The sequence below is a fragment of the Neovison vison genome, chromosome 2 (assembly GCF_020171115.1).
Source record: "Neovison vison isolate M4711 chromosome 2, ASM_NN_V1, whole genome shotgun sequence".
In the NCBI taxonomy this organism is placed as follows: domain Eukaryota; kingdom Metazoa; phylum Chordata; class Mammalia; order Carnivora; family Mustelidae; genus Neogale; species Neogale vison.
Window position 1 is genome coordinate 98,069,401 of NC_058092.1, and position 16,890 is coordinate 98,086,290.

The window sequence follows — 16,890 nt, forward strand, 5'->3', positions numbered from 1 at the left end:
ATACTCTAAACCAGTAATTGAAAAAGTGATTCAGGTCACAAATGGATTTGATTTGGCTTGCACAGGAAGAGAAAAAGGAGAAAGAAGAAAAAAAGAGAGAGAGAGAAGAATGAGGTGGAAGAGGAGGAGGAGGAAATGTGGGAGAAGGGAAGACACTCTAAAAAAATCTGGATATTTCACATTAAAATGCATCTTCCCAGCTTCTCTTGAAAACTCTGAGGCTCTGGCAGTTCCGGGGCTGCATTGCCCGAGATTAAAGCTGGCCAGCATTAAGCAGCCACAGCCCCCTTTACAGGGGACATTTGCTTTCTAATTCATCGTAGAGCAACCACTTCTTTCTATTTCCCTGATACTGAGGCCAAATGTCAATTGTCATTTGTCATTCTGCTTGCAATGTTGTCTTCCTTAGAAACGCCAAAGAATAAAGAATAGCCACAGTTGGTGGATAAGGGCAGATTTTATAAAAAGTACAATCCATTCTTCACATTAATTCAGCAAAACAAAGCTAGAATCAAAGAAATCAATTTACCTTAATCTGAGTCTGTTCGATTGACTTTTCCCAGATCTGCTGATCATATGCTCCAATCTGAAACAGGGAACAGGCTATTAAATGTTGCAAAGGATAAATCCTTCCATTGAGGTCAAATCTCACACAAGTCATGAAACTATTAAGTATCAATAGACTATCTGGAAATGATTATGATTCTCCAAGGTTAGAATAAATTATTGTTTCCAAGGGCCGTTTCCTTCAAAATTCTAAAGCGGCTGTATCTAAAGGTAAGTTAAAAAGCTATGTCCAAAATATTTCAAATTATTACCTTACAAGATATTTCCACTTCGTAAGGAAAACATCAGTAGGAAAACTAGAGAGGAATAAAAGGTAACAGGCAGCTCAATAAGACTGTTGACAGTATCAATCTGAGCTGTGAAGATAAAAGTTTCAGGTCTCAAAAAAACCAGCAGTTTGATCAAAAGCGAACTTTCAAAGCCTTGCTGTAGCACAGCACTGTGATGCGATCTGGAGGAGGGAGGGGACTAGAAAATCTTATTGGGGACGTGGAACTGAGTTTGTAAGACCTAATGACCTTGTGCATCAGGCCTTCCATGTAAGTTGAAAGATACCATGTAGGAATTCCTGGCACTACCAAGCCTAAGAGAAACTAACGGGATATCCTTTGCGGGAGCTTTTGGAAGGAACGATGCTTTACCTAAAAAAAAAAAAAAAAAATTGATATTACCTTCTTTTGGTACCACGATATAGCATCTCTCTCATTTGAGGCCATCTGTGTCTCCAGGCAGGGAATGGGATTTCACTGAAAATGAAGGAAAACCAGTCGGTGAATCCGGTTGCTGAAAGGTGCTCTCCCAGTTTGGGGAGAACGCCAAAATCGCTTCTCTCAGCCTCTCCATGAGCTGCTGACTGTCTCTCTCCGGCTGTTTGCCAGGGGGTAAAAAAAAAAAAAGACAAAAACAGAAGCAAACCAAAAACCTCTGGCGCAGTGGCGCCCCGAGAAGCCTCTCTGCGATATTTGGTGCGAGTGTGTTGAGGGATGCAGGGCAGGGAAAGGGGTGCTGGCTGCAGCTGAGCTGCACGCCCCTCCTCCGCTCGCCGGCGTCCGGCTCTCACCTGGTGCCCGCTGCCCCGCAGTCCGGTGGCCGGGACCTTCCTCCTCAGTGGCCCCGGCCCCGCCATGAGGCCGGGGGCGAGATGGCGGGCCCGGCAGGCTGCATCTTCCCCCCGAGGCGGAGACGCCAGAGCGGCCGTTACCATGGAGACCGCGGAGGCCGCCCGGGCCTCAGAGGCAGCCGGCTGCCCAGTGCCCAGAGGAGGGCACTCTGTTGCCGCAGACCCGGCGCCCTCCAAGCCCGACCTACAGGGTCACCAGACGGTCCCCCGCCCCTCCCCCCGAGAAGCGAACAATGAACTGGGAAAGGAGGGGGGATAAAAAGTGAAGGAGGTCTTCGCCCGCCGCCAGAGTAGGCTAAGGCAATGGCCGAAGACTCAATGCCGGCTGTTCGGGTGAGGGGCGAAGGCCGCCCGGCGCCGGAGGCAGCGGCTGCGGGGCGGCGAGCGTGCGTCCTGCTAGGCCGGGCCGGCCGGCTGGCCGTGACTCAGCCAGCGGAGAGGCGGGCGAGGGCCGCGCCGCAGACCACGGTGCAGCCCCGCGGCGGCTTCCGCTTTCCGGGTTTTGCTGCTAAGGTGGCTCCGCCCCCGCCCAGGCCCCGCAGGGCCTGGAGTGGTTGGGAGCCACTAGAGCGTCAAGGCCAAGGCAGCTATCTCGGATCAGCCTCCAGGTCACTTACTGAGAAATGACTTCCCCAGTCATCGATCTAAAGGGGGTCGGTCTTGGTGCTCTAATAGCTCCCAGTTCCTTCCTTTGTAACACTTATCTTTATTTTACAGGTTTCTTTGTACTTCAGTATTTACTATCCGTCTTCCCCAAAGGGCTGTGGGCTCCGAGAGGTCAGAGCCTGGGGCCTAGCCTGGGGCCTGGCACATAGGCTCTTGACTAAATGAACAGATGTTCTGAATTTACGCTGTCCAGGGATGAAGGGCGAGGTGGGCTGCAGCTTAGGGACTTGCTTCCTCTTGTCCAGGCTGATTGAGGTCAGGATAATGGAATGGTTGCGCTCTAAATGAAAATTTAAGAGTACCTTAGCAAGATTTTAAGCTGCTCTCGTCCTCTATACTGCACGGGTTTTTGTTTTCGGTTTTTGGTTTTTTTGGCCATTCATGGAACACTGACGCCTAACGGCCATTCCCACTCCACTTGAAGCAGTGTCCATGCTTGCTCAGCATGAAGCATCTGAGTCAGGTAAAGCTAGTAACAGATAAGGATCACACCGGTTACCACTGCAGAAAGCCTAAGAAATGTGGTTCTAGGTTTTAAAAACATATTAAATCGGGGTAAGGTGAGGGCCCATTTTACTGAAAGAAAAAAGCCACTAAGAAGTAAAAGTAAATCCCACAGAATTAATTAAAAATTATTTCACCCGGGCTTAAATTATTTTTTATATTGTACACTTATGGTTTTGCTTCCTGACAGCTTTTCCCTTTAATTCTATTGGGTTTCAGAAAAAATGGCCAACTTAAAAACGGATAAATGACAAATGAAAAAGGTCATCCCTGTGTATCTAAATATCTGCTTTAAGACAAATTACATTTTACTTCACTGCTTAGTGCACACTTTGGGGGGGGGTGGGATTCATGGAAGAAGTGAAATCAGTAAGTTGCATTTTGGAATAGAAGGAAGTAGCAAATCCTCTTCCGGGTGACCCTTTTTACCAAGTTCTCAGTACTTTCTAAGGCTGCCATGAGCACTGCATGGGCTTTGAACCAAGAACTGCATTTAGATCCCTGCTTCAGTTAAAGAACTGTGATTTTATGCAATTTATTCGACCTAACAAGCCTATTTTCTCACCTGTATTTATTGTTATCTTCGTACTAAATACTAAAGGCTGTGAAGATTAAATGAGATACCCTCCAAGAAAGTGCCTGGCCCTTGACAGTTACTCAGAAAACATTAATTCCCTTCCTTCTTGTTTCCTAATCACAACCAAGGTCTATCAGGACTTACTAAGTATCTCAAAGAGAAGTTCACACAAAAATTCCTAAGGAAAAAAAATCTATTGCATTGTGTCACTTAATACATCCAAAATATATATCACTATCTTCATTAACTAACACTGTTTGCACATACTTTGAAAAATATCAACATCAATTAAAATTAAAAATTTAAATTTTAAATTAAAAATTTAAGATTGTCCTCTCAAGTAGATATAAGCATCAGAAGGCACAAGTGCCACAAATGCCAAGTGTAGTTTTTCTTCATCCCAAAAACTAGTTGCATCTCTGTATGCATCCCCTTTTCTTTAGGGAAGAAACGTCATAAGATTTTCTAAAAAATTAGGAATGACAAGGTACACAGAAAGTGGGGGATTAATATTTTAAAAACAGGTTCCAGGTAGCCAGAATTCACATGCACTATTCATTTTCTCATGAAACATAAGTAAAGGACAAATCAGACTTCTGTTTATTAAAAAAATACTTTACAGGGAAAAAAAAAAAAACCTCTATGCATTCCATTGTCCTATTTTACAAAGAAATAGCTTAACAATTTAACACACTTAGACAGCTACAAAAAGCACTGTGTTAAAAGGATTATTATTCACACAAATTTAGATTTAAGACTATTCATTAAAAACCTTTTTAAAACACTCGTTAATGTCAATAAACAAACTAAGGCCACACAACGCAAATAGTCCGCCAGGCAAATTATACATTTCATCTATATGCAAAGACCTCTTAGATAAATTAAAGCCACAGGAAAAAAAAAGTCTTAGCTGCCAATCAAAATGGAGTTTAGTCACAGAAAACACTATTACATGAAAATTTACAACAGGTGATAGAAGTAGTACATAAGTATTTCTTTAGAGAATTGAAAAGTGCTATATTAAGAGACAGTGGTCTCAACTACATGCACAAGTGGATCATAAAAAATTTATGAAGAAAATGGAAGGCCATAATATTTATGGAGATACTTGCTTTTAAAGCAACAAACTTTCAGGATGAGGATAGGTCCCTTATGTGCTAAAGAAAAACATTTGTCTTGTACATTTCCTCTACTTACTGCATGACCAATAAATACAGCTACAACTTGTTTAAAAAAAAAAAACTTGGCAGAAATATGAATTTCTGCCATGTAATTTCTGCCATGTACTAGTGAAAGGCTCTTTTTTTTTAAACCTGTAGCAATGATAAAATAGATTAGAAAGACACAAACTCAATTATCCTAAAGGTATAAATGCAAATAAATTTTAAATGGCAAATACAGATGAAAATATAATGGGCTAATATTAATGATCAAGAATATATTTACTAAGGGTTTTCTTGAATCTTGGAGTCTTGTTTCTAAATTAGTTTTCATTCTAGACACTATTTATAGAGGGAAAGGCAATAAGCAAAAGTTTCTCCAGGCATTAAGTATGAACTTTATACCTATTAAGACTGACGCAAGATGTTACAAGACATCTTTTCCTAAGGTTTGGTAAAGGGTTTTAACAAGCTCCATTTCCCCCCACAAGAGCTTGTAGTATTAGTCAACTGATATTCCAACTCTCCAAGAGGAAAGGGCACCTCTCGTTTTTAATTAAAAATAATAAAGTACCAGTCAGACAAATTCTAAGCACTGAATAAGCAAATTAAAAGTACAATTAAGCTTAGGAATTCATTTTTAAAGAGTTGAAACTTTGGAGGGGAAAACTAATATGTAGGTTTTTATTATTGCTTTATGAATTTGGGATACCTCTGAATCATAATCCTACTCCTAGCATATCTTGGTAATTACAGAATGCTTCTAGGGCAGGGGGAAAAGACGTTTATCCTTATTTATGAATACCATAAAATCATTCTAGTTACTAAGTTAGGAATATTCATTTATTGGGTCCTTTCCATAAGCACATTTTAAAATATCCCTCTGCTCCACAAAATACTCAAACTTACAGCCACATTCTGCAAGTAATCTCAAAGAGTTGGCACAACAGATAATATACCAAAAAGGAAGATCAGCTTAAATTTCAGTTACAACTTCACTGCCATCACTACTTTACAAATCAGAAGACGCCAGATTGCTCCATGCCTCACTCCACCAAACCAAATAATTTCAAGATTTAGAAAAGTTGCAATCATTTGTATCACTCAACTAGGATACAACTTTGAAAGCAGTAAGGAACTCAAAACTTGAGCTTTATATTCATCAGTCTTTAAAGCATGCTATTAAATCTAATACTCACATAGGACATTCAGTTTCCAGATACATTACTAGCTAAATGTTTCTCTCTCCATTCTATTGCAATTCTAACATACAATGAATTTATTAGTACATGATTTTAAACATTTGTATACTCTTTTAATGTGTTTATATTGGAGGTGAGGGTAGAATGTTTATAAAAGGAAAATGGGGATTTGCTTTTGATTGTAGGTCTTTGCAGATCCGCTGGTTCCTGAGTGATTATACACAGTGCTGGCTGTCAGGAGACAGTCTCCTTGTTTATTAGTAATGACCAGCTTAGATGACAGATGGCATCTGCTGGATGGCCAAGTGGGAAATGGGGAAATCGGATCTTGGAAGACAAGAAAAATAAAAATAAAAAAAGTTTTTGCTTTAACAACCTTGTTCTTCATGATTATTTTAAAAAGCAAATGTTGCCTGAGAAGAATTCTACTTTGCACAGCCTACTAAAGCTCTATGAAATTCTTCTGGACAGAAAAACAAAAACAAGAAAACCCAAATCCACATACTTTTGTGATTAACCCCTCCCCCCTCCAAAATAACAAAAAACACCCTCAAAGGCAGGTCCCTTTAAAAACTAGTCTTGATAAACTAGAATTTACCCTAGAATTTATACCCAAGATTTTAAAACACCCCTGCAATAATCACATTACTTTTCATACCATTCTAATTACCTTATTTACAAAGATAACTAAAACCAACATCACTTCCAATTCATAAATGGTTTACATTGAAATGTTTCTCTATTTGTCTTCATCCTTTGTAACAGAGAATACATACATATACATATATATAAGGAATAATACAGATTCTAACTAATCACTGCAGTATTTGCTGATGGTTACTTTTCTATCGGTTTACACAGTGACCTCTATACTTTGCTAATATGCATTTAACTACACAACAATATTGCACAACGTAATATTTATATAAGATTTAGCCTATTTCAGAATATTTTAGAGAAAATTCATATTTGATATTTTAAAAGATGCAGCTAAAGTTTTCATGGTGACAGACATAATAAAGCAGCATCTTTTTTGCCTATGTTAATGTAAATATTCCAAATCTCACCCTCCAGGAAAAAAAATCTCCAAATTGCACAATAACCAGGTAGATACAAGAATCTGGTCTTAGGTGTGGGGAATACTCTTCCTTTAATGAACAAAAGGCCTATTGTATTATTAACTAAGAGAAAGTGAAATGTGTATCATGTTAACAATCTAAAATAATAGGAAGTTAAGACCACACTAGCTATATGAACTGTGCCTACTAAGCAGTAGGTTACCTGAAGCTCTAGGATGAAGTCTAGTGCCATATTCTTTATTAGGCCATAGCAACACAGAATAATAGTAAATAAACCCAAGTATTCACCAGTTAAAACTGTGAATTAAAGTGTCTCAACAGATCTTTATCATGAAGAGGTTGATGCCAAATGACAAAAAACAGTTTTTCCTAAGTTTCATGCACAAAATATGGCAGCCTCATCAGAAAGATTGATATCATTCTCTAAGTTTGATACTCGTGATCAGTTTAGGAAGCAAAAGTATCCACACAATGTGTGAGAATGCTAGGTAGCAGAATGATAGAGTATCATGTCAACATTATCTCTTTATCCAATTATCTTCCATAGTTACCATGTATTTTAGAAGAGATTAATGAACCATGGAAAATGAATGACCAAGGACTATTCATCTTTAGATATTTTTAATTGAAATATCCACTGGGCTTTAAATAACAGATACAAAAAAGACAGTTTGGATCAGAAAGTGCTGTGCTTTCTCTTTTGTTAAGAAACCAGAGAGCCACTGAATTTTCCTTAGAAACTACCTGTTCTTTATGGTTGGAACTTACTTGCCCATGTACAAGATGCAGGAACTCTTTCTTGCAACCTATGCCATCTTTACTGTAGAAACTGAATCTGTGTCATAAAGACACAAGTACCAAAGCATAAGTCTGATCTTCTATCGTAAAAACAGCAAATATGGCAAGAGACAAGGCAAGATTAAATTAAGGGAAGTGAATAATTTACCAAATAAGAATCTGTTATTCCCGAGAATTCTCAGTTTGATTTGAAGAAGAGATTGAATTGTTACCTCACACCTTAAAACAGAAAGTAGCAGCAGACCCACTATTACATACTGTACTAACGGGATAAGATACAACTCTTAACTTTGCATAATCTGTGTAAAAAAGATATGCTTGACATTTGTGGAATGTCATTTCTCTTTATAGAATTATAGGCAAGATTTCTCCAATAAAACTTAACTTAAGCCAGTTATAAAACTATAACTTCACATCAAAATTTAAAAAAGTTAAAAAATGTGTTTGAGTATGTACATATCACACAGGAGTGCTCGAATGTTCCTGTAGATTGTGTTGCTGGTCAGAGTCCAGTCTACTTTCCACCTTTAAAACTGGAATAGGCTGAGTTATCTGATCTTGCTGTAGTTTAAGTTCCGATGAAGGGAAGGATGATGAAGCAGTTGTCAAAAGCTGCATCTCTCTGCATGTTTCCTCGGATTCAGTTTTTACCCTCACACACTGCGAGTCAACTTCTAATTCTTGCTTTCCGGTTAAATCACAGTCCACCATAGAACTGCTTTCTGTGTTGTGAGTGGCTTCCACAACCGGGTGGTACTGTTTAAGCCTTATATGCCAAGCTAAGCTGCACACTGCTGACACGGTTTTGAACTGATGAATGACATTTCTAGGGATGAAGTAAATATCATTGTCACACAGCTGAATTCTGGCGTAGCGAATGCCTTCCCGCCTCATTTGGTTTAGTTTCGCTTCATCCACCCACTGTACACACTGCAGAGTAAAGAGAAGTTGCATGACACTTTAAAATATGTAATAATTTTGCCAAATAAAATATCAGAATGAATACAGGGAAACAGTAGTAGAGCCAAATTAAAGCCAAGCAATACTAAGTGACAGACAACTTTCTGAAATTGCCAATTACTACCTCTCTAGTAACAAAGTACAGGTTAAACTCAGGATGGCCTAAGGAATTATTTAAACAACTATTCCAAAACCCAGCTAGGTATCAATAATGTATTCTCGGGGCGCCTGGGTGGCTCAGTGGGTTAAGCCGCTGCCTTCGGCTCGGGTCATGATCTCAGGGTCCTGGGATCGAGCCCCGTATCGGGCTCTCTGCTCAGCAGGGAGCCTGTTTCCTCCTCTCTCTCTGCCTGCCTCTCTGCCTGCTTGTGATCTCTCGCTGTCAAATAAATAAATAAATAAAATAATGTATTCTCTGCCACACAGAAGGGCAATATTTACTTGCTCCTGTGTTCTTTTTTTTTTTTTTTTAAAGATTTTATTTATTTGACAGAGAGAGATCACAAGTAGGCAGAGAGGCAGGCAGAGAGAGAGAGAGAGGAGGAAGCAGGCTCCCCGCTGAGCAGAGAGCCCGATGCGGGACTCGATCCAGGGACGCGAGATCATGACCTGAGCCAAAGGCAGCGGCTCAACCCACTGAGCCACCCAGGTGCCCCTGCTCCTGTGTTCTTCAACCTTCTGCAGGTTAAGGACACACAGGACAATGGGGTTATCAGCTGAGACTACTTCCAGCAAGAACTGAGCAGCTTAGACCCTCTGGCCATCTGGCATTCCAAAGATTAAAGACTGCCAAGCATTCTGCTTGGGAAGCTTGTTTTAATGACTTTCTGACACACTTCACACATATCTTTTAATAGTAATAAAATTAAATTTGCTATCCCATGTATCCAACTATAAGATCAAATGCAAAATAAAATGGGTAACAGGCACTTATTTCTATTATCTCACTCGAAAGGTAATAAAAAAGCAAGAGTTTTACCTGGGAAACCGGGGGTTCATGAAGGTCTAACTGAAGTCTCTGTACAACATCAGTAAAATCCTCAGCATGAAAACAAATCACATCTTTGGTTATGCGAGGTTGGTCACTCCTAAGATTAACAAAATCAAATTTTAGAAACATGCATCTCATAATGGAAGATGATGACAAATTTCATTTCTCCTATTCCTGGAAATGGTACTACAAGCCTAGAAGTAGACCAACAGCTCCTACAAAGAGAGTGTACATTTGCTTTTTTAATCAAGAGTTAAAAAATAAATAAAACAACAATAAAGCTGTTTTTAAAAATGAAAACTAGATCAGTTGTTACAAAATCAAAATAACAATGACTAAAAGCAGTTTCCATCTAAACTAGCTACATCTGCATCCTCTCACCACTCTGCCCCATTTCCAGGCCACCAGTAATGTAATTGTCAGGATGGAACAAAGTGGAGAGAAAACATATCAGCCACATAAATATCATGCCTTCAGTTTCCAAAGGAGAGAGGGAAAAAAGGCTAAGCAATGTACTTGAAATACTGTCGAGCTTTGACTGAACTCTACTTCTAAAAAAGGTTAGAGCAAGCTATAGGAATATTGAAGGCCCTGAAGTTATAAATATGAAAAACAAAACAGTTTTAAAATAAGCTAAATTCAGTGCTCTGAGCTTTTGGTTCCAATTGAATGTAAAAGGGTGCAGCCACTATTGAAAATAGTATAGCAGTTCCTCCAAAAATTGAAAATAGAATTATGAAATGATCTAGCAATTCCACTTCTGGGTATATACCCAAAAGACTGAAAGCAAAGGCAGGAAGAGATACTTGTTCACAGCAGCCAAAAGATGGAAGCAACGCAAGTGCTCACTGAAGAATGAATGCAGAGAAAACAAAATGTGCCATATACATATAATGGAATACTATTCAGCCTTAAAAAGGAAGGAAATTATAGCACTTGGTACAATATGGATGAACCCTGAGGATATTATGCTAACAAAAATAAGCCAGTCACAAAAACTACTGTATGATTCCACTTATATGAAGTATTTAAAGTAGTCAAATTCACAGAAACAGAAAGTACAATGAAGGGTACCAGGAGCTGGGGAGAGAGGAGAAAGGCAGTTATTGTCTAATGGGTATAGAGTTAACAGTTTTGCAAGACAAAAAGTTCTCTAAGTCTGCTTCACAATAATGTAAATACACTTAACGCCTCTGAAATGTACACTTAAAATGGCAAAGATTTTTCATTTAAAAATTTTTTCATTTTTTATTTTGTTATGTATATTTTACCACAATTTCAAAAAAAGTTACTCCCCAACCTTTTAAATTGAGTCCACATTTTCTCAAACATTAACCAACCTTGTAGTTTAGTTCCCTTAACTTACCATTCACCAAACTGTACAGCTTTCAAAACCCCAACAGCAGCCGTACTCTGCCAGTCAAACCCCTGACCTACATGGTCAGCATGAGCTCTTGTCCTGTCTTCAAAGAGGACTTCACGGGGTTCACTGGTCCGAGGTAGGTACTGGAGATTTTTAATTTCATTCATTGATCTGGAGTTGATTTGGTTGTGAAGTAAAGCAGGGGTAAGTATTAACAGCAATAAGGTGAAAAAGTCTGCTAAAATATCAAATTTTAAATAAGACCAGGACTAATAAGGATTCAATGATTCTGATCATGAGCATTTAACACATTATACTGCAAAGCTTAATGAGATTACCTTCTTCCCTAAGGATGTCATGGTAACACAAAAGCTGTATCTTTGATTTGAATACATAAAATGTAGTTTTCTAAAACTAAACTCAGAAAACACAATTCAAAATTCAAGGCTGTGTGTTTCTCTACCCTGAGCCATCTTAACCCTCGAAACATTCAACTAGACCTGATTCAAGATGGCAAACTGAGAATGTACTTGATCTCCTTCTACACTAAAATCTTAAAGTAAGAGGCTTCAAACTAATATGGTAGGGGTGAGAGAAAGGAAATGTACGAATGGATGGGAGTACAGATGAAACGGAACTGGCTATGAACTGAATACATGAGAATTCATTATATTCTCTTCTGTTTTTTTTACATACTCAAAAATTTCTAAATATAGTAATCTAAAGGAGACAGTAAAGGAATGAATAAGAACCAACAAAAGAAATGAATTAGTTAATGAACAATATCAACAAATTTCTGGAAGGTGGAAAATGATTACAAGTGTCTTGGACTAATAAAACTGAGCAGAGAAAGCCACAGGTCTAGAATACACATGAAAGGAATGGCAACTAAAAAGGCAGCTGGCCTGCCCAAAAGACCTTTGCCAAGAGGCAAAGGTGGGTGGCAGATGGGTGGGGTGGGGACCAGGTATAATGATAATAGATAGAAATGAGGTAAGGCTGAGAAAGGGGGGAACTAAAGTGAAATTCTGTAAATAAACCAGTCACCTGCCACCCCTATGGATAAAATAAGGTCAGGCATCTACCCCCACGAAAAGACTATGACTGACCCACCCTGCATCCATCTCTCATAGTTATTTCCCTGACAAAACACTGATTCCCACTGAGTATCTGTTCCTACCCTATAAAGGACCTCATTTACGAGCTTCAGAGGCAGATCCTAATGAATCTTGACAAATGGTGGTAAGTGCATTCCCCTTGCCAGTGACTGATTTAAAAATGGGCATGAACTGACTCTGGGCAGCAGTTAAGAGAGGCAATCAGCAGACTTCTGAGAAGTTTCCTAGACCCTAAGAGAGAAGTAAAAGAAAAGATAGTTTTCTCTTCTATTGCATATAACCAGATCCATATGTGATTCCTAGAACCGTACTAGTCATCCAGCAACCATAAAGAATACCATTGTGAGTACAAAGCCCAGGCAAAGAGAATGACAAAGCAGACCAAAGGAAAAGACCTGATTCCTTGATGAATGTACTGAGTCACTAACCATATACGTATATAAATATAAATATAAATATATATATATATATATATAGAGAGAGAGAGAGAGAGAGAGAGAGAGAGAGAGTGTGTACCTAGAGCTAAGCTTCTGGACCACCTGATACATGGGATAACATTTTGTTTTAATGAACCTATTTGAATCAAAATTTTTGTTGTCTGTAGCCAAAGCATCCTGATAAACTTTCAGAAAAAACAACAACAATAAAAACCCTTCGTATTCTTCTCTAAACACACTGAACTTACCATATTAATAGAACTAATGTAATCCTCTTGCATGTGGACATATCCTTTAATTTCCAGTTCTATGCCTATTAACTCTATAATGAAAACTACCTTGTGATAAGCCTCACTAAAATATAAATAGAACGCTCAGTAAGCCCAATGTTTTATTTCTAAATATGTGTCAACCACGAATCACCAACTATTTGAAGACAGCCTGTAGTAGCCTGACAAAGACCAAAATAAACAATGCTGAAATATAAGAATTCAGAAGAAAAATTAAAAGACAAAACTCGAGCAAATGTCCCAAAATTAAAAGCAAAAAAATAATAAATATGAGGATAATCAAAATGAGAGATCTATTACTCAATCAACAGTGGTTTCAGAAAGAAGTAACAGAGAAAAATGAAAAGATAACCAAAACAAGAAAGAAAAATCCCCAGAAAAGGAGACATGAATCTTTAAAATTTAAGGGACCTACCAAACAACAAAAAGGATTAAACATAAGAATAAGAATGGAAGACCCAAGTACGTCATTGTGAAATTCAACTTTCAGATTAGAAATGAAAAAAGATTACCTACAAAAAACCCCCAAATTACACTGGCATTAAGACTTCTCATGAACAACAGTACACACCAGAAGACACTGGAGCAATGCTAGAAGTTTTAAAAGAAAATACATCCTATGGAATCCAGCTAAACTATCAATCCTATTTAATGAGAGAAAAATATTTTCAGACATATAATGACTCAGAATACCTTCCTTTTGTTAGAATATTACTTAAGACTGTGCTAAAGCAAGAGAAGGAAATAAGCCTAGGAAGAAGACAAATGTAGGTTAATGCAGAAACGCATTAAGCAGGAAGTCCTAGGTTGATAATGGTGAAGTAAAGCTTTTCATATTGAAGAGAACACAGAGATCTAAAAGATTTCCAGGTTTAAAAAAAAAATGATGTGCTAGAGTAGGCAATATTATTAAAATTCTGGATTCTTAAGGATAGGATAAAAGCAGAGAATCCAAGGTAACTATCAATATTCTCAAAAAAAAAAAAAAGACTAATTTATTTTTTTTAAAGATTTTATTTATTTGACAGAGATCACAAGTAGGCAGAGAGGCAGGCAGAGAGAGTGAGAGGGAAGCAGGCTCCCTGCTGAGCAGAGAGCCCGATGTGGGACTCGATCCCAGGACCCTGAGACCATGACCCGAGCCGAAGGCAGCGGCTTAACCCACTGAGCCACCCAGGTGCCCCAAAAAAGACTAAATTCATAGTCATAGAGTAGAAAGTATGATTCTAGAAGAAATGTATGTGAAGCAAAAAAGAGAACACAAAATATTAGGGATATGGTCAAGCAAAGTATATGTCCCCCTTCAAAACAGGGGTAAATCAGAAAGTGCAGGGAAAATAGAACAACTGTCTTTAAAAAAAGCACAATCCAAACATGAAATCAATTAAACTGTGCATGACTTTCAATATCTAGATGAAATATAGGAATGAAAGATCCTTTTGTATAGTATCCCTTTGAATGTTAACATAACATTGGAACTTTAGAATACAAATTTTTAGCCTACTGGTTAGGTCTGCAATAAACTTACCTTCCCATAATATTATATAAATGCTGTTTACTGACTTTCAAACTGTAGACTACACCTATTGACAAAGCATATAAAACCTAATTATGGTTTTAAAACAGAATATGAATTAACCTCAATAATATAACCACAGCTGGCAAAAAGTTGAAAGGGGGAAGAAGAGGGTAAAGAAAAGGATATTTAACTGGAGAGAAAGGGTCATTTAACTGTTTGGAGAATAGGAAGAAGTCCCCATTTATCATACCAAGAAACTGACAAGTTTCCTGCCACAGTCTTAAAAATTAAAGAAATTGTCATTTTTGTCTGGTAAAAACATGTTTGCCTCTGGACGGAAAGGTGGCCAGAATTTTTCATTATAAAACCTACTGTGCCATTTGATTTTTTTAAAACCCTGTACATGTACTTAACTTTAAAGTCCATAAATTCAAAGATCATCTTCATTAGCAGTGCCCTTGATAACTAGATAGCTTCTCACATTGATTCCATCATTTTCAGCAATAAAGAGTTCTCATTAACAAAAGATGATGACATTAATGTTTAAGTTCCGATTTATTCACTCTAATTCAAAGTACTTTTGAATGCCTCACTCAAGAATATTTAACCCCAATAAAAATAAAATTTGACAGCCCCTCAGATTAGTAGAGAAAAAATAAATTATAAAGTAAATGATGTTGGTACAGCTGCCTAACTACTTAGAAAAAATGAATGCCTCACTCTGTCCTGACATCAATACCAGGGAAGTAAAACCTGTAAATACTAAAATCATGAATGTACCAGGAGAAAATGTAGATGAATATTTTGTAATACTGAATGAGAAAGGACTTTCTAAGTTGGCCACCAGGAGAGAAACCGCAGAGGAAAAGACAGATCTGTGTGCAAAGAAAAATAAACTGAGAGGGAAACAAAACAAAACAAAACAAAACAAAAACACCAAAACTGTGAGTAAAGGAAAACCTGAAGCTGAAAGAAAAAAAATGAGCAGGAAAATCTGCAACACACAAAATAAGTTAAGTCATTAAAAAAAGAGAATTTTAAATGAAAATGAAAAGGGAATCACAAAATAAGAACTACAAACCCCTCAAAGAAGAATTAATTAAAATGAATCATCTCTGTCCAATCAGAGCAACAAAGTTTAAAAAAAATTAATGGAGGGGCATGGGGAAAGGGGTACCATCTTATTATTTGGGTAGGAGTATATATTGGTACACTTCTGGATCAATTTAGAAATGTGTATATACTCTGCACCTTTAAAATTTCCACCAAGAAATGAACATGCATATGCACAAAGATAGATCCACCTACCTACCAGCCAGCCAGCTACCTACAATCACTGATGTGTTATACATTCCTAACAACTGGCTTCAGGGGAATATGGCTGTTTACGGCTGCCTATTTCCGTGGTATAAATACTCCCAACATGGTCAATATCAAGCAACTAATGTGATCTCATTCACTGTGGAATTGGCCCTGAGAGCCTGGCTCCAACATATCACTGTCATGTTTGTCAAAGTCCTATTTACATTGAAAAACTGGAAGCAATTTACATTAAAAAGAATTGGTGAAAAATATTTTTAGAGTGTACTTGGATATAAACCAATAGTTTTAGAGAAATGTACAAAACATGTTCAAGGAAGTATCCTATACTCTTTTGCCACCTTGTGGTCAGAACCGTGTTCAACCCCAGTCGTCAACTATAATGAGGAGGGGTCTCTCCTAAGTCAGCCCCTTCTGCTAGTCTTCAGTTAGATCTTTGTGAGGTAGACGCAGTGACATTTGCCAGGACTGAATGGAGACACATGCAAGCAGGCTGATGCACCCCCCCCCGCACGTGATTCACAGCAAAAGCAACATGCAATCAGGAAAAAAAAAAAACGTTAAGTACAACAGAATTTTGACTTTTCTCATGAGGACTACTTAAAAAAATCAAATGTCAAACTGTTTCCAATATTTTTTTTTCTTGATTCTTTTGTTTTGGTGCCTCTTCTCTGCTGGTGACCCAGACACTTCCTTAGTCTGCCTTTTGGGGAACCCAGCCCTGATTTTGGCCCTGGAGCCAGCTTGTTTGGTTCTGCGCTGTCCACAGCTCCCAATACAACACCCAGCTCTGGGCTGGAGCCGAATACCCCTTCACTGGGGTGAATGATGGCAGAGTCTCAGGACTTCCAGAACCTGCTGGACATGTGGGCTTCTGTGGGAGCTTGATTGGGAAGGCAGTCAGGTTGCCATGGTTAGTCATCAACGGTATAGGGTAGACAGTCTTAGGCACACAGAGATCTTTCGATCTTTGATCTCTGTCACTTTGTGGAGGTGTGATGACTGTACCCTCTCCAGGCTCACTCTGCTCCATGACCTCAGTCATTTTCAGCAGCTGCAGGAGCGTGGGGCGGGAAGCAGGAGGATTCCTTCGGTGGGTGTGCTAGTTGCAGTTCCTCCAGTTGCAGGCCATAAAGGGCAGGCATTTATTGGAAGGATGCTGGGGTGCTTCAAGGAATTGAAGCAAGACTTGGCTTAGAAAGGCAGGGCATCAGGTCAG

The 16,890-nt window shown here is 38.6% G+C and overlaps 2 protein-coding genes across 3 annotated transcripts in view; both read right to left on the reverse strand.

The window, feature by feature from the left end:
* Positions 1 to 2,102, reverse strand: part of PHTF1 (putative homeodomain transcription factor 1) — a 51,329-nt gene extending 49,227 nt beyond the window's left edge. The window contains exons 1-3 of one of the 2 annotated variants that reach the window (XM_044238943.1): positions 1,628 to 2,102; positions 1,239 to 1,313; positions 530 to 586 (exon numbers count right to left, since the gene is read on the reverse strand). In XM_044238943.1, coding sequence (XP_044094878.1) covers positions 530 to 586; positions 1,239 to 1,283 — 102 coding nt within the window. In that variant the 5' untranslated portion in view covers positions 1,284 to 1,313; positions 1,628 to 2,102. Of the gene's footprint in view, positions 1 to 529; positions 587 to 818; positions 864 to 1,238; positions 1,314 to 1,627 lie in introns of those variants that run through there. The other variant, XM_044238944.1, reaches the window with a different exon arrangement.
* Positions 2,103 to 7,479: 5,377 nt separating this feature from the next.
* The window catches only part of RSBN1 (round spermatid basic protein 1), a 45,379-nt gene continuing 35,968 nt past the window's right edge, over positions 7,480 to 16,890 (reverse strand). The window contains exons 5-7 of the mRNA XM_044238948.1: positions 10,991 to 11,158; positions 9,613 to 9,721; positions 7,480 to 8,603 (exon numbers count right to left, since the gene is read on the reverse strand). Coding sequence (XP_044094883.1) covers positions 8,133 to 8,603; positions 9,613 to 9,721; positions 10,991 to 11,158 — 748 coding nt within the window. The 3' untranslated portion in view covers positions 7,480 to 8,132. The remainder of the gene's footprint in view (positions 8,604 to 9,612; positions 9,722 to 10,990; positions 11,159 to 16,890) is intronic.